Source organism: Dryobates pubescens, chromosome 18 (assembly GCF_014839835.1).
Source record: "Dryobates pubescens isolate bDryPub1 chromosome 18, bDryPub1.pri, whole genome shotgun sequence".
NCBI classification, from domain to species: domain Eukaryota; kingdom Metazoa; phylum Chordata; class Aves; order Piciformes; family Picidae; genus Dryobates; species Dryobates pubescens.
In genome coordinates this window covers 22,992,609-23,009,759 of record NC_071629.1, presented here as the reverse complement: position 1 = coordinate 23,009,759, position 17,151 = coordinate 22,992,609, and the positions used below count along the sequence as shown (strand labels likewise).

At 58.1% G+C, this 17,151-nt stretch overlaps 1 protein-coding gene across 9 annotated transcripts in view; it reads left to right on the top strand.

Annotated features, from left to right (window-relative positions):
• Positions 1 to 17,151, top strand: part of DLG3 (discs large MAGUK scaffold protein 3) — a 92,089-nt gene that overhangs the window by 43,019 nt on the left and 31,919 nt on the right. For 5 of the 9 annotated variants that reach the window (XM_054169780.1, XM_054169776.1, XM_054169771.1 and 2 more), the window contains 2 exons: positions 3,757 to 3,810; positions 15,828 to 15,878. In XM_054169780.1, coding sequence (XP_054025755.1) covers positions 3,757 to 3,810; positions 15,828 to 15,878 — 105 coding nt within the window. The remainder of the gene's footprint in view (positions 1 to 3,756; positions 3,811 to 15,827; positions 15,879 to 17,151) is intronic. The other 4 variants (XM_054169778.1, XM_054169777.1, XM_054169775.1 and 1 more) reach the window with 1 other exon arrangement.

Sequence of the window (17,151 nt, the reverse complement as noted above, 5' to 3'; positions counted from 1 at the left end):
GACCTCTTCTCTTTCCATCTGTAAATGCCCCCAGGCACAAATAGGACTTGGTAAATAATAACAGTCTGGTGACATGGTTTGGATGGAAGAGATCTGACAGCCCCCACTGAATGTGACCTGACTGCACAGTCCTGTTCCCTCTCCTCCCTGCATGTAGCAACCCCCTGCTTCTTAGGGCATGAATTACTCTTCCCTGTAGGACTGAGGGCATGCCTCATTCACCAGCACCTTTCTGCTGCCCAGTGAGAGATGAGGATATTTCCCCTCCTGCCCTGGCAAGCAGAGGGCTCAGCACATGGACCTGCCCGGTGGAGGGAGGCAGAGGGTTTGCATTTTCAGGCTCTTCTTATTTCTGAGCCTTGGGTGTTGACTGACTGCAGTAGAGTAGGCAGTGTGCAAATGTTTGCAAGTGGAAGTCAGAGCTAATGCCCAGGCACCTTTCTTGCAGTGGCTGGAATGGTTTGCCACGGGAGGTGAGTGGGAGTTTCCTGGTCTGAATTCCTCCTGACCATGTGTGACTTTGCTTCAAGCAGCCACTTGCATTCAGCATCTCCTGGGTCCCATCTGGAGCTTGAGTGGGAAATTGTGCTCCTAGCAGTACTCTGAGATGCAGAAATCACTGGTGTGGAATGGCTGCGAAGGATGTGCGGCACACAGCCCAGCCCAGAGCTGTCCTCAGGGCTCAGCGCTGCGGGCCAGGCAACGCCAGGTGTGATTTGTGGCCTATTAGTAATTCAACAAAGAGACTGCAGTGAGGCTCAGTGCAGGACTCAGGCTGGACCTGCAAAAGCCTCCATAAGATTATCATACAGAGCAGTTCTCCCTGGGAGGCATCCAAGGCATCATTTGTGGAGCCGAATTCGTGCCGTAAATCACAGGGCACGTGATGAGCTGCGCTCTCTTGGGCTGCCTCTCCTGCATCCTTCCTGGAAACTCAGCTAATCAGATCTGACTGCTGGCACACCAAGGTTCAAACATCTATTGTTTGTTAATTGCTGGCAGCAGAAGTGCTGCCTTTTTGCCTTGAAACGTGGAATCCCTCCCTAGGATTGCGCTGGGGACCAATAAAAGGCAGTGCCAGGTTTAATGTATGCCATCTCACAGATGAGCTGGATTCAAGACAAGGAGGGTGTGCTGCCAGGGGGGGAGTATTCCCAGCTCACCCTCACTTCTGGGCCACGGAGATCCCGAGACACTGGACCTGAAAATTGTGCTTGTCTCATGTGTGTGGGAGGAGTTTGGCAGCAGTGCTTGGAAGTGGTCATGTTTGCCTGAGCTAGAGAATGAATTGCCATTAAAAGTGTGCCTCAGTAACCAATAGTTACGGATGCAGGAGAGAGCAGAAAGCGTCGGAATACATCGCAGGAACTGCCTCCTGCTCCATCTGCCTGAGAGCAGAACCTTCCAGGATGACTTCTAAGCCACAATCTGGTTGATTCCTAACTCTCCCACCTGAGAAATGAGGAAAGTCACAGAATCACAGAATGGTTTGGGTTGGAAGTGACCTCAAAGACAAAGTAGTTCCAGCCTCACTGCTGTGGGCAGGGACCCCTTCCACTAGACTGGGTGGCTCAAAGCCCAATCCAAAGTTGCCTTGAACATTTCCACATCCATAACCTCTCTGAGCAACCTGCTCCCAGTGAAGAATTTCTTCCTTATATCTAGTTTGAGTCTACCCTCTTCCAGTTTAAAGCTGTTATCCCTTGTCCTATCACTACAAGCCCTCATAAAAAGTTCCTCTCCAGCCTTCTTGTAGGCCCCCTGTAGGTACTGGAAGGCCACTATAAGCTTTTCCCAGAGCCTTCACTTCTTCAGGCTGAACAATCCCAACTCTTTCAGCCTTTCTTCACAGAAGAGGCTCTCCAACCTTCTAATCATCTTTGTGGCCCTCCTTTGGACTCTCCAACAGGTCCCTGTCCTGCTTATGCTGGGGGCCCTAGAGCCAGGTGCACTACTCCAGGTGGAGTCTTGTGAGAGCAGAGCAGAGGGGGAGAATCACCAGGAATAGAGCCAACGAAAAGAGGAGATGGGGACTGTCAGGAGGATAGGTGGGTGTCAGGAAGATGGGCCCAGGCTCTTCTCTGACAGGACAAGAGGTAATTGGCATACACTAGAATGTAGGAAGTTCCATCTAAACATGAGAAGGAACTTATCTGCAGGCAGAGCCCTGGGGAAGGCTGCCCAGAGAGGTGGTGGAGTCTCCCTCTCTGGAGACTCTTAGGACCCACCTGGATGTGTTCCTGTGAGATCTGCTTTAGGTGATCCTGCTGGCAGGGGAGTTGGATTCAGTAATTTTCAGAGGTGCCTTCCAACCCTTCTGTGATTCTGTGTGATTCTGTGTCTGCCATGCTGGGTTATATGAGGAGGTTGGTTTCTGGCTGGGGTGGGTTCAAACGCGGAGGAGGGCACTGAGGAGGTAGCCTGGTCCTGTGGAAATGTCCCAGAGCCACAGAGGCCCTTGGGCTGTGCCATCCAACCTCCTCTGTTAAGGGACAGACACTTCTTGATTGCTGCTCTACCCCCACACCTTGCCTTGCTTGCTCTTCGCCCTGTCTCTGATGGTTCTGATGCCCTGAGGCAGAGGGTTCATCCCCTTGTAGCTCCTGCTCTCTGATTCCCAGTCTCGCTCTGGCAATTGTCCCACCCGAGCCCGGGAATGATGCTGTGAGTCCTGACTCGCCCCTGCCCTTACAGGTTTTGCACCGCTTGCTGCTGCACGCTGGCAGGAGCTATCTGCCTTGTCATTCACCTCCAGTGTATCGCTTCTTACGGTTCCTCCTCCCGCTGCTGCTGGAGCCAGGAGCCTTCCCGCAGCGCTGGGGCACGGCGCCTCCGGGAAGCGGCTCCGGGAAGCGGCTCCGGGAAGCCTTCAGGAGCTTGCGGCGCTGGACAGCTCCGGCGCGCCGCGTCCGGCGGCGGCTGCCCGAGCCCCGCTCCCGGGCACACCCGATCCCTGCATCCCCCCCGGCATGCCTGCTTTCCTGCTTCCTTCCCTGCATCCCTCCCTGCCTCCTTCCCTTCCTCCTTCCCCGCCTCCCTGCCTGCCTCCTTCAGGGCCGCATCCCTAGGGGCCTCCTCCTGCCTGCTCTTGCTCTCTGTGCCTGCGCCCCTCGTGTGATGTGCAACAGCCTAACGGGCAGAGGGCAGCCCAGCAGGAGGAGGAGCCGGAGACAAGTTTATGGGGAGCCCTGCAAGAGTGGGAGACATGTGTGCGATGGTGTGGGGGTGAATTGAGGCTGCCACACAGAGGATTTGCTGTAGGGGTAATGATGATGATGATGAGGGACCAAATGCTGTCACCTCTCCCAAGGCATGGTCACCCCATGCTTAGGAGGGGCAGAAGCAGCTGCTGAAAGGTACATGAAGGCCTCAGGGCTGGACTGCTGGCAATATATCCTTCCCTACACCTCCTGTTTCCTAATCCCTTCAGTTACCTGGAGTTCAAGTAAATGTTGGTGCTGGTGGGATTCTGGCCCGAGGCTGGGAGAGTTTCTAGTCTTCCTTGTCTCCTTCCCAGCAATCAAGACACACCAAGCCTGAGGAGAGGACTGATGCCCGGAGCCATGCTGTGGCTCCGCTCCTGTGCCAGGGCTGTTGGGCACCCAGAGGAGGGACAAGAGCAGAGCCCTGCCTGAATTGCTCTCTTCTGCCTGGCCTGAAGGGTCTGTGGTGGTGTGAGGAAGGGAGAGGCAGTGCACCACTCAGGGTTGGGTCCATCTCTCAGCTCGATGACATCCCACTTTTGTCTCCTCACAGGCCAACCCTGCTCCCATTATCGTGAATACAGACTCGCTGGAACAAGGGCTCTCTGTAAGTCTCCTGCTTTTGTTTCACTTCCTTTGAACAAGTGCTGCATTCTCCCTGCTCTGCAGTGCAGGAGAGGCTCCTCCAGCCCAAGGAAGCCTCAGTGAGGCGGTGAGGTGGCAGAGGAGCCTGGTACCTGTACCACATCCCCACAGCACACCTCAGCCCCAAAGCTCACTGGGTCTGAGTGATGCTTCACAGAGCTAAGGCCAACAGCAGGGCCAGCACAGTAAGAGTACAAGGCAGGAGGCACTCAGAGGGGCACCCTGTGGTAAGTAGGCATCAGAGGAGGAGGGGGACCTGGGCTGGCTGTGTTCAGGGTTACCCACAGAGCCATGTCAGGGTGCTGCAAGTCTCTGCTGAGGCATCACTTACCTCCTGCATTGCCTCAGGTTCCTTCAGCCCCTCAGGAAGGTTCTCTGGCCCTTGCCAGCATCACTCCCATTGGTCCTCAGGTGGCAGGACCCAGCAGAATCTTCCCTCCCCTGAAGGCTGCCAGCAGCTGAGCAGTGCTTGGTGACTGCAGCCACAGTGCATTTGGTGCATGCTGTGTATGGGTTGTTGCAGCGAGCGTTTGCACACGGCTGCATCCCTTCCCAGAACATCTGCAGCTCATTCCTGCTGGGGGGCATGGAGGCAGCAGGGTGGCCAGCATGGATTTCTGCAGCACTGTCTCTGTGCTTGTAGGGTGTTTCCCTTTTTTCCCCCAAAGGGAGCTCAGTTGACAGCTTGCCCAGGCTGGGTCCTTTGCACCAGGTGACTTCTGGTGGTGGAAGCTTCCCTGGAAAGAGCTGCAGATCCCAGCCCACAGCCTGTGATGGGGTCAGTGCACATCAGAGCTGTGCTGAGCTGCTTGGGCAGGGACACGGGAGGGAAGGGAAGCTGAGGTCTCTGCACCCCTGGCTGTGTGGTTTCATCATGGCTTGGGTGCTGAACTGGGGAGCTGGCACTGGGCAGGAAGGCAGTGGTGCCTCTCTCTGCGTGGTGGTCCTGGGCCCAGCAGCTTTTTATGAACATGGCAGAAGAAAATTTCTGTTCTGAAAGGTTTCCTTCTCTAAACACTTGACCTGGCAGGGGGCTTGTGGGGACTTGCAGTGTGCTTGGCACCCCAGGGCTGTGCAGGTTGCAGCTTTCTCTCTGCACTCAGCTGGCTGGTGTCATTATACAGGGAACTGGCAAAAGGCTGGTACTGCCTGGAGGGGAAGGACACACTGCAAGGTCCAACTGGGGCAAGTGAGAGCTGTGCTCTGGACAGGGCAGGGCAGTACTTCTGGGTGCAAAGTCCTGCTGTCATGTCTCTTGTGTACCCTTCCTCTCTTGGAGGAGCATTGCCTGCTCACCATTGCAGCTGCTGGTGCCACTTCACCAGGCTCCAGCCATGCTTGTCCCTCCTCCATGCCTGTGTGAGATGAGCCCAGGGGCCAAGGACAGGTTTGTCAGCCCAGGCAGGCTCCCCAGCCCTGCAGAAGCCAGCAGCAGGATCCTGCAGCCACCTCAGTGCACCCATCACAGTGCACTCCACTCTCCTGCTCTCTTGGCTGCCTCCTCCTTTTCCATCTCATTAGCTCCATGTCCCTCCTGTCCCTTCTCCCTCGACCTCATTAGCTCCATCTCTGTCTGCCTCTTCTCCCTGTGCCTTGCCTGCAGCTCCTTCTTGCTGCGGTGGATAGGAGCTCTCTTTCTGCAGCCCCTGAGGTGGGCTTGGCTGAATTTCAGAGGACACTCTGCACTCCTGGCAGGCACCAGCATCACCCTGGGGATGGCAGTCACCATCCCTCCATCCATCCCTCCCCAGCAGCACATGCCACGGGGGACCAGCCTGCAGTGGTCAGTAGGAAGTGGCAGGTTGTGGCTGTCATTGCTGGACAGAGCAGGGACCACCTGCCCCATGGCCAGGCTTGTGCTTCCTGCCAGGTGCCAGGAGGAGCCCACGCCCAGGGCAGGGAAAACATCTCAGCTTCCTTCCCCTCAGCCTGCAGCCTGAAACCCTCTGCCCTTCCATTTCATGTCCCACCAGCAGAGAAATGAGCCCTGCTCCATCCTTCCCTTCTGAGACCCTCTGGTGCTGGGGACAGCTCCATCCAAACCCTGCTAGCCAGCAACTGCCAGATCAGCAGAGGAGCACACCAGGGTCTCAGTGCAGAGGAGCACACCAGGGTCTCAGTGCAGAGGAGCACACCAGGGTCTCAGTGCAGAGGAGCACACCAGGGTCTCATTGCACAGGAGCACACCAGGGTCTCAGTACAGAGGGGCACACCAGGGTCTCAGTGCAGAGGGGCACACCAGGGTCTCAGTGCAGAGGAGCACACCAGGGTCTCAGTACAGAGGGGCACACCAGGGTCTCAGTGCAGAGGGGCACACCAGGGTTTCACTGCACAGGGGCATACCAGGGTCTCAGTGCAGAGGAGCACACCAGGGTCTCAGTGCAGAGGAGCACACCAGGGTCTCATTGCACAGGAGCACACCAGGGTCTCAGAGCAGAGGAGCACACCAGGGTCTCAGTACAGAGGGGCACACCAGGGTCTCATTGCACAGGAGCACACCAGGGTCTCAGTGCAGAGGGGCACACCAGGGTCTCAGTACAGAGGGGCACACCAGGGTCTCATTGCACAGGAGCACACCAGGGTCTCAGTACAGAGGAGCACACCAGGGTCTCAGTACAGAGGAGCACACCAGGGTCTCATTGCACAGGAGCACACCAGGGTCTCAGTGCAGAGGAGCACACCAGGGTCTCAGTGCAGAGGGGCACACCAGGGTCTCAGTACAGAGGGGCACACCAGGGTCTCATTGCACAGGAGCACACCAGGGTCTCAGTACAGAGGAGCACACCAGGGTCTCAGTACAGAGGAGCACACCAGGGTCTCATTGCACAGGAGCACACCAGGGTCTCAGTGCAGAGGAGCACACCAGGGTCTCATTGCACAGGAGCACACCAGGGTCTCAGTGCAGAGGGGCACACCAGGGTCTCAGTGCAGAGGGGCACACCAGGGTCTCAGTGCAGAGGAGCACACCAGGGTCTCAGTGCAGAGGAGCACACCAGGGTCTCATTGCACAGGAGCACACCAGGGTCTCAGTGCAGAGGGGCACACCAGGGTCTCAGTGCAGAGGAGCACACCAGGGTCTCAGTGCAGAGGAGCACACCAGGGTCTCAGTGCAGAGGAGCACACCAGGGTCTCAGTGCAGAGGGGCACACCAGGGTCTCATTGCACAGGAGCACACCAGGGTCTCAGTACAGAGGGGCACACCAGGGTCTCAGTACAGAGGGGCACACCAGGGTCTCAGTGCAGAGGGGCACACCAGGGTTTCACTGCACAGGGGCATACCAGGGTCTCAGTGCAGAGGAGCACACCAGGGTCTCAGTACAGAGGGGCACACCAGGGTCTCAGTGCAGAGGAGCACACCAGGGTCTCAGTGCAGAGGAGCACACCAGGGTCTCATTGCACAGGAGCACACCAGGGTTTCACTGCACAGGGGCACACCAGGGTCTCAGTGCAGAGGAGCACACCAGGGTCTCAGTGCAGAGGGGCACACCAGGGTCTCATTGCACAGGAGCACACCAGGGTCTCAGTGCAGAGGGGCACACCAGGGTTTCACTGCACAGGGGCATACCAGGGTCTCAGTGCAGAGGAGCACACCAGGGTCTCAGTGCAGAGGAGCACACCAGGGTCTCATTGCACAGGAGCACACCAGGGTCTCAGTGCAGAGGGGCACACCAGGGTCTCAGTACAGAGGGGCACACCAGGGTCTCATTGCACAGGAGCACACCAGGGTCTCAGTACAGAGGAGCACACCAGGGTCTCAGTACAGAGGAGCACACCAGGGTCTCATTGCACAGGAGCACACCAGGGTCTCAGTGCAGAGGAGCACACCAGGGTCTCATTGCACAGGAGCACACCAGGGTCTCAGTGCAGAGGGGCACACCAGGGTCTCAGTGCAGAGGGGCACACCAGGGTCTCAGTGCAGAGGGGCACACCAGGGTCTCAGTACAGAGGAGCACACCAGGGTCTCAGTGCAGAGGAGCACACCAGGGTCTCATTGCACAGGAGCACACCAGGGTCTCAGTGCAGAGGGGCACACCAGGGTCTCAGTGCAGAGGGGCACACCAGGGTCTCAGTGCAGAGGAGCACACCAGGGTTTCACTGCACAGGGGCACACCAGGGTCTCAGTGCAGAGGGGCACACCAGGGTCTCTTTGCAGAGGGGCACACCAGGGTCTCAGTGCAGAGGAGCACACCAGGGTCTCAGTGCACAGGAGCACACCAGGGTCTTATTGCACAGGAGCAGACCAGGGTCTCAGTGCAGAGGGGCACACCAGGGTTTCACTGCACAGGGGCACACCAGGGTCTCAGTGCAGAGGGGCACACCAGGGTCTCAGTGCAGAGGGGCACACCAGGGTTTCACTGCACAGGGGCACACCAGGGTCTCAGTGCAGAGGGGCACACCAGGGTCTCAGTGCACAGGAGCACACCAGGGTCTCAGTGCAGAGGGGCACACCAGGGTCTCATTGCACAGGAGCACACCAGGGTCTCAGTGCAGAGGGGCACACCAGGGTCTCAGTGCAGAGGAGCACACCAGGGTCTCAGTGCAGAGGGGCACACCAGGGTCTCTTTGCAGAGGAGCACACCAGGGTCTCAGTGCAGAGGGGCACACCAGGGTCTCAGTGCAGAGGGGCACACCAGGGTCTCTCAGTGCAGAGGGGCACCCCAGGGTCTCTCAGTGCAGAGGAGCACACCAGGGTCTCAGTGCAGAGGGGCACACCAACATGGCAGAACTGGTAGCATGTTTCTTCCAAAGCCAGCAGCTGAAGCCTGTTGGCACAGTATGTGTCTGGAAGGGTTAAAGTCACATCTTCCAATCTTTCATTACTTAACTGTTCAGAGCTTTCCTTAATGGTGACCAGATGGATGCAGTCTAGTTCCTTCCTGTTCTAGCTCCATTGATGGCATTGGCCAAGCTTCTGGGCTGGAGCTAGACCCGGCTGTTTATCAAGAAGTCTGCTCCACATTTCAGTCTCTCTGTCCACCCACCTCTGTCCCCAGAATCATGTGGCACCAGCAGCACCATAAGACACAAGGTGCAGTGCTGGGTCCCACTCACCACTGGGGCCAGGGCTCAGCAGTACTGCCTGCAGCTTGTGCAAAGGCCAGCACCCCCAGGGGGAAAACCCAAATCAATCTTTATACAATCCTTGCTGTATCAAAAGCATCCCTTGAAGGGTAAGGATGGGTGCCAGGGGAATCACCCCTGCCAGTTCCCATCTTCTTGCTCACACTTTCACCCCTTGCTATATTTTGCCCAGCAGGTCCATAGTGAACTTCTGACCATCGGAAGTTCTCCTGGCAAAAGGAGTCTGCATTTTGGAACTGCCTCTCTGAAGCTGAAACAATTTCTTGCTGCCCAGGGTGCAGGGCATCTGCTGCCAGGCAGTCCCAAAATGAGCAGAGAAGATCACTCTGAAGCCCTTTTTAAGGACTTCAAATTAGTTAGTTTGAAACTGGAGCAGAGTAGATTTAGGTTGGACTTTAGGAGGAAGTTCTTTACTATGAGAGTGGTGAGACACTGGAGCAGGCTGCCCAGGGATGTGGCTGAGGCCCCATCCCTAGAGACATTCAAGGTCAAACTTGCTGGAACTCTAAGCAGCTCTGCTCTAGCTGGAGGTGTCCCTGCTGCCTGCAGGGGGTTGGACAAGATGACCTTGGAGGGTCTTTTCCATCCTGATGCATTCTGTGATTCTGTGAGATCTGTGAGTTGAAGGTTTCATAGCCTGCACCCTTGGAAGCCTCCTTTGTTTCTCTGCCACTCAGCAGCAAGGTGCCACCACCTCAGTCTCTAAAAGCCAGCTATGAGGAAGCCAAGTGCCTCCCAGGCCTGATCCTGGTCAGTGAGCACCACAGGAGCACAGAGGCAACCTCCTTGTGCAGCATTGACTCTGCTGCCAGGGTCTGTAGCGATGGTTGCTGCAGACTGGAGGGCAGCAGAAACAGCCACCACTGACCAGTGCCTTTGACCAGGGGAAAACTTGTTTGTAGCCTGAAAGCAGCAGAACAAAATCAAAACTGTGCTGTTGGTGACACACTCTGCTTCCAGTCCCTGCACACAGCCTGCTGCAGAGGTCTCCAGCTGTGTGCTGGCGCTCTCAGGTTCTATCCCCTTCCCACTGCCCTGGCTCAGCACGCTTGGCCTCATGGCAAGAGGCTGTGCAGAGCTCTGTGCGTGAGGCCAGCACTGTGGGCAGCACATGGCAGGGAGGCTGAGGCCAGGGCTTGGCTAGAAGTGAGTCAGTAGGGAGTCAGTAGGTCTTGGTGCTCTAGCAGGATGTGTGGATGCAAGGAAGTGAAAGGAGGGAGCTCTTGACCTGTTCTTTATGGGCCCCCCTGCCAGGTGCAGGCAAGGAGAGCTCTCCCTTGCCAGAGCCTGTACCAGTGGGGAGGTGCCCATCACATGCGCTGCCCTGGCACAGAGCTGCTCTACTTTCCCCTTGCTGGAGCAGGCATGGGGCATCACCAGGTGCCTTCCACTCACAGGTCTGTCTGGCACCACTGTGGGCTGATCCTTCAGCTTTCAAACTCTCTTCATTATATCAGTACATGGCTGCTCCACCACCAGGTCCCACTGCCTGTCCCCATTGCATCCTAGCAACAAGGGCTAGATCCTGCTCAGAAAGGGGCCGTGGGCAGCATCATCCTCCCTGCAGGTGATGTCCTCTTGCAGCCTGGTGGGCTGTTAAGCTGGGTTTGAGGAATCCCATCTTAGTCTTCTAAGTCTGGCCTCCTTTTTGTTGTTCAAGAGAACCCAAACCCAGATCCTGACTAGCAAACTGCGGAGCGTGTTCCACGTGCACTGCTGTGGTGTTGGCCAGCAGAGCCTGCAGGCAGCTTGCAGTAGCTCTGGAAGGTGTGGTGTGCTCTTCTCTTCATCAAATAAGTGTTGACTCTCTGCCCTTCTGTTGATGATTTAAATGTCACCATTGCTAACTATTTCCTTGCTGCTCAGAACAGGAGAGGGAAGGGAAGGCCAGGGAAGGGGTCTCTTCCTGAGCCCTCGGGCGGGCTTGCTGCGTGGGATGGGCTTGGAAAAAAATGTCCTTGCTCTTTTCTGTGAGAAGTCAGTCTCAGAATTGGGATACCCTGGGAACAGCTAATTAGTCCCTGCAGTGTGTGCTGTCCCTGCCCAGGGGGATGGAGCTGGGCATCTCCCACTAAGCCCTGTGGTGTTGAGCTTCTCAGGCTGGAGCTGGGGAGGAGCAGAGGGCAGCAGCAGAGGGGAAAGGGAGCAGGCTGTGGCAGAGCTGGGTGGTGGCAGCAGTGGTGGGTGCCAGGGGAGGTCCTGCCGTCAGCGGGTGCCTGATGCTGGGTTCCGCGATGCCGGAACGCTGGCTCCGTGTGCTCGTTCCCTTGGTTACCTGCTGCAGATTAACTTCTCCATTTGGCTTCCTTATGCAATTAGCTGGCGTTCTGCTGCATGGCTTAGAGAGACACAACCACAGCAAGCCCCTCATGGCAGACCCTGCCTGCCATCACTGTGCCCAGCTACAGCAGCCTGCTCCCAGTGGGCACAGTGCTGCACTCGCAGGCAGCAGCCACTGCCTTGCTGGGGCTCACACTGTGCCCTGCTGGGGCTCACACTGTGCCTTGCTGGGGCTCACACTGTGCCTTGCTGGGGCTCACACTGTGCCCTGCTGGGGCTCACACTGTGCCCTGCTGGGGCTAACACTGTGCCTTGCTGGGGCTCACACTGTGCCCTGCTGGGGCTCACACTGTGCCTTGCTGGGGCTAACACTGTGCCCTGCTGGGGCTAACACTGTGCCTTGCTGGGGCTCACACTGTGCCCTGCTGGGGCTAACACTGTGCCCTGCTGGGGCTCACACTGTGCCTTGCTGGGGCTCACACTGTGCCTTGCTGGGGCTCACACTGTGCCCTGCTGGGGCTCACACTGTGCCTTGCTGGGGCTCACACTGTGCCTTGCTGGGGCTCACTGCTGCCTTGCTGGGGCTCACACTGCTGCCTTGCTGGGGCTTACACTGTGCCTTGCTGGGGCTCACACTGTGCCCTGCTGGGGCTAACACTGTGCCTTGCTGGGGCTCACACTGTGCCTTGCTGGGGCTCACACTGTGCCCTGCTGGGGCTCACACTGCTGCCTTGCTGGGGCTCACACTGTGCCCTGCTGGGGCTAACACTGTGCCTTGCTGGGGCTCACACTGTGCCCTGCTGGGGCTCACACTGTGCCTTGCTGGGGCTCACACTGTGCCCTGCTGGGGCTCACACTGTGCCTTGCTGGGGCTCACACTGTGCCCTGCTGGGGCTAACACTGTGCCGTGCTGGGGCTCACACTGTGCCCTGCTGGGGCTCACACTGTGCCTTGCTGGGGCTCACACTGTGCCCTGCTGGGGCTCACACTGTGCCTTGCTGGGGCTCACACTGTGCTGTGCTGGGGCTAACACTGTGCCCTGCTGGGGCTAACACTGTGCCTTGCTGGGGCTCACACTGTGCCCTGCTGGGGCTCACACTGTGCCTTGCTGGGGCTCACACTGTGCCTTGCTGGGGCTAACACTGTGCCTTGCTGGGGCTAACACTGTGCCCTGCTGGGGCTCACACTGTGCCTTGCTGGGGCTCACACTGTGCTGTGCTGGGGCTCACACTGTGCCTTGCTGGGGCTCACACTGTGCCTTGCTGGGGCTAACACTGTGCCTTGCTGGGGCTCACACTGTGCCCTGCTGGGGCTCACACTGTGCCTTGCTGGGGCTCACTGCTGCCTTGCTGGGGCTCACACTGCTGCCTTGCTGGGGCTCACACTGCTGCCTTGCTGGGGCTCACACTGTGCCTTGCTGGGGCTCACACTGTGCCTTGCTGGGGCTCACACTGCTGCCTTGCTTGGGACTCACACTGCGCCTTGCTTGGGACTCACACTGCTGCATTGCTGGGGCTCACACTGTGCCTTGCTGGGGCTCACACTGTGCCTTGCTGGGGCTCACACTGTGCCTTGCTGGGGCTCACTGCTGCATTGCTGGGGCTCACACTGTGCCTTGCTGGGGCTCACACTGTGCCTTGCTGGGGCTCACACTGTGCCTTGCTGGGGCTCACACTGCTGCCTTGCTTGGGACTCACACTGCGCCTTGCTTGGGACTCACACTGCTGCATTGCTGGGGCTCACACTGTGCCTTGCTGGGGCTCACACTGCTGCCTTGCTGGGGCTCACACTGTGCCTTGCTTGGGACTCACACTGCTGCCTTGCTGGGGCTCACACTGTGCCTTGCTGGGGCTCACACTGCTGCCTTGCTGGGGCTCACACTGTGCCTTGCTTGGGACTCACACTGTGCCTTGCTGGGGCTCACACTGTGCCTTGCTGGGGCTCACACTGCTGCCTTGCTGGGGCTCACACTGTGCCTTGCTTGGGACTCACACTGCTGCCTTGCTGGGGCTCACACTGCTGCCTTGCTGGGGCTCACACTGTGCCTTGCTGGGGCTCACACTGCTGCATTGCTGGGGCTCACACTGTGCCTTGCTGGGGCTCACACTGTGCCTTGCTGGGGCTCACACTGCCTTGCTGGGGCTAACACTGCCTTGCTGGGGCTAACACTGTGCCTTGCTGGGGCTCACACTGTGCCTTGCTGGGGCTCACACTGCTGCCTTGCTGGGGCTCACACTGCTGCCTTGCTGGGGCTCACACTGCTGCCTTGCTGGGGCTCACTGCTGCCTTGCTGGGGCTCACACTGCTGCCTTGCTGGGGCTCACACTGTGCCTTGCTTGGGACTCACACTGCTGCATTGCTGGGGCTAACACTGTGCCTTGCTGGGGCTCCCTGCTGGCTCTCTCTGGGGCTCACTACTGCTGCCTTGCTGGGGCTCACACTGCTGCCTTGCTGGGGCTGACTGCTGGCTCTGTCTGTGGCTCACAGATTGTCATCTCTCTGCACATCCCCATCCTGTAGGTATGTATGTGCTGTTCTCTGCAGCCGTGGGTGTGCATATGGCTGGCTGTGTGGCAACTGTGTTGAATGCCAAAGCAGAGAGGACAATGTGTGTAGTAGCAAAGGGTGCCAGGAATCTGAGTTGCTGGAAAGCTGGGGAGAGGCAACACCACGCCCCACGCACCGGGCTACCAACTGTGGAGACAAGATGAGCCTGGAGGCTGCCAGGAGGGAGGCTGTGAGGGCAGCACGGGCCCACGGGCTGGCGCCAGGATTAGTCAGTTGGGATGCGAGGGGAAGGCAACCCGTGGCAGAGCCGTGGGGAACAGTGCCCCTCTGCCCATGGCCCTGAGCGGTGCTGTGGCAGCAGGTGGCACTGGACACGTGTCCCTGTCCTTCTAAGGCTGTCAGGGATCTTGCTGTGGGTTAATCTCACCACAGCCTTCCCCAGTGTGCTGGAAGGATCGGAGCATCCCAGTACTGAGGCAGCTGAATGTCCCAACATTGAATCCTGCCCTGAAAACTTACTGTGGCTGAGAGGCCCAGGCATGGCACACATCCAAAGAAGGTCTACACTCTCAGCCCTTGTTCCCTGGAGCCTCCATCCCAACTCCAGACTCTCCTCAACCTCATCCTTCCTGAAGCACAATACCCACAACAGGGTGTGGGATTGCTTTGGCTGAACCAGGCAGGTGATGTACGGCAGGTGGCACAGCCCCATCTCAAATCCTGGCATGTAGAATTGCTCTTCCACTGGGGCAGCTGGTTGTTCCCAACCTCGTTTCCTCTTCCTACCTAGAACAGGGCTTTGCAAGCCACCTTGCTGAGTTTCCTTCCGTGGTGTCAGATGATGGCTTTAGCTTAAGTCATATTTGCTGTCTCCTCCATCCAACAACCCAGCACTGTGGCACTGTGGAGACTGAGCCAGGCTGTGCCTCTGCAGGGGTGAACAGCAGGAAGCTGGGCAAGCAGGACACGACTGGCACGTTAGCTCCAGACTAGGGGACTTGCATCCAAATAAAGCCACAGCAGCTCTGGGTTGGGCTGTGGAGTGTGTACAGAAAGTGGCTCCATGCAATCTACAGGTTAATGGTGGAGTAAAAGTCACAGGAGGAGCCCTTCGTGTTGTCCAGGGGCCACAGGCAGATGCAGGGCTGCAGGAGGTGAGGTGTTCACCTGCCGAGCCCCAGGTCCTTGTTGCCTCTGCCGTGCTCTGTAGAGCTGCCTCTGTCTCATCCCAGAGCACTCAAATTGTGAGGCTGAGTCCAGTCCCCTCCACGACTGTTGCTGTTGAGTGTAACAGCTCTGGGTGTTCCAATGCTGCGAAATTTCAGGCCTTGGCAGCTGTTTGTGGGCTGATCCTGATGACCTGGAGCAAAACCGCTGCCTCGTTTCCCTGTGCATTGTTGCGTGTGGAGAAAATGGAAGCTCCTGACCTCTCCATTTGCCATTTCTTATTTTAGAAGCTGCATCCCTTTCGTTTCAAGCCATTTCCCAGAGCCCTGTGCTTTGCCACTCTGGGCACAGGGGGTTGTGGAACGCTGAGACAGGCTGCGTGTGACTCTAGCCCCACACCAGCACCTCCTCTCCTTTGCACGCACCTGATTCAGGAGGACAGCTGCCTCTGAGTCCCCCCCATGCTACTAGAAGGCTTAGCAGATAGAAACTGCTGAAGGTGTTTATGATGTTATTTTGTACAGACGTTATTTTTTTGTCCTTTCAATGGACCGTGCCCCTTCCCCCCTCCCCCCCGTTTCCTTTCCCTCCCGCAGCAGTGAATTCCCGAGGTTAATTACCCGCCGCGTAACAAAGGTGTTATTTCTTTTTGTGCCTTGGGTTGTGTTCCTTTTCATGGCTGGAAAAATGAGCTGGGAGAATAAAGGCTTTGCGCTGAAGTGCATTAAAGTCAGTGGGCTTTGGCTTCTGCCCAGAAAAGCAAAGCAGCGCTCGGTTGAGTTCCAGGGCAGGCTCAAGTGATTGCGTTTCAGGGTGGTTTTTTTTTCCAGCAGCGATGGCACGGCTTTTAGGCTGGGTTCTCGATCCTCAGCTATCAGAGGGGAAAGGCAAATCCCCGCGGGCTCTGCGCAGAGCCATAACTCGCTGTCTCCTTCTCCCCAGGTGAATGGCAGCGACGGGATGTTCAAATACGAGGAGATCGTCCTGGAGCGGGTAAGTGCTGGGCGCCCGCCCGCCGGCAGCGTTCGCTGCCGCTTCCCACTCGCCTCCCACCGGCGCGGCTCCCCGCGGCCCTGCGCCAGCTGAGGGGGAGAGGCTGCTGCCCGCTGCCCGCCCCCCACCCGCTCTGCAGGCTGCGGGGAGTGTGGCGCTTGCCTTCCCCGCACGCCCCCGTGGCGTGGGGAGAGGTGGGCTTGCTGCTCCTCCCCGCTGCAGACCCCTCCAGAAGGGAGGGAGGAGGACTTCTGCACCTCCCTGCTTCGCACCCTCGCCCTCACAAACCTGCCAGCGCGGAGCCCGGGGAGAGGCTCTTTTGTCGCCGGCTCTGCCACCGAAGGGAGGTGTGGCGCTGGGGCGGGCGAGGGGCACAGCTGGGCACTAGTGCCTCCCTGCCATGGGACTCCCGGTTGCTCCAGAGCAGCCCAGGGATGCTGCTAAGTGACTTGAAAGGGTTTTCTGGCAGACCAGACCACGATGGGAGCAGTTTCTGCTAGAGCCTTTTCTTTCGGCAAGGCAGCACAGTGGCCATGGCTAAAATTAGCTTCCCCTGTGGGTGGCGCTTATCCAGGGGCAAGCTGTCAGCGTACAGGGCAAGGGAGAGCTTTCCCCTGGTGCCTAGGGAGTGGCAGGGATGGACTATGGAGTGGGAGCAGAAGAAGGTGGCCCAAAGTTGGCTGTGAGAGGTGGGCACAGCCCGGCTGAGTGGGGCTGGGTGAGGCAGGAGTGTTCCTGCAGCTCTCCAGGGCACACCTGGCCTCCTCCTCGCTGCCACAGCGGCTGGCTCAGCCTGGCCACGTGGCCAGCATCGCAGGGGAAGACACATCACTCCTTACTCTGTTCCTCTCTGGTTTTAGTCATCTCCCTCCTCCCCTTGGCTCTGCATCATGGAGGTGGGTGGACGGAAGGTTATCTGGGGCTGCCGCCTCACCCACTGCTTCCCCAGCACGCCTGACAAAACCAGCCCAGGGGATGCTTCCTTTCTGGGCTGAGCTCTTGTGCTCTGGGCACAATTTAGAGGTAAAAGCCTTGTTTTTCAGGGCTTCTTCAGAGCATCTTCTGTCCTCAGCCCACGACCAGAGGGGGAGTGGCAGGGTCACACAGGGAGGCAACACTCATTGCTGCCCCCATTTCTAAAGCCTAGGCAGCAATTCCCTCAGCAGCAGCCAGAAACCATTGTGGGAATTTCAATGCCTAGCAGCCAGGGCCAGCATGAACCATGCCCACATCCTTCCTCTTCACCTGATCCTCAGTGGGATCCAACAGCCCC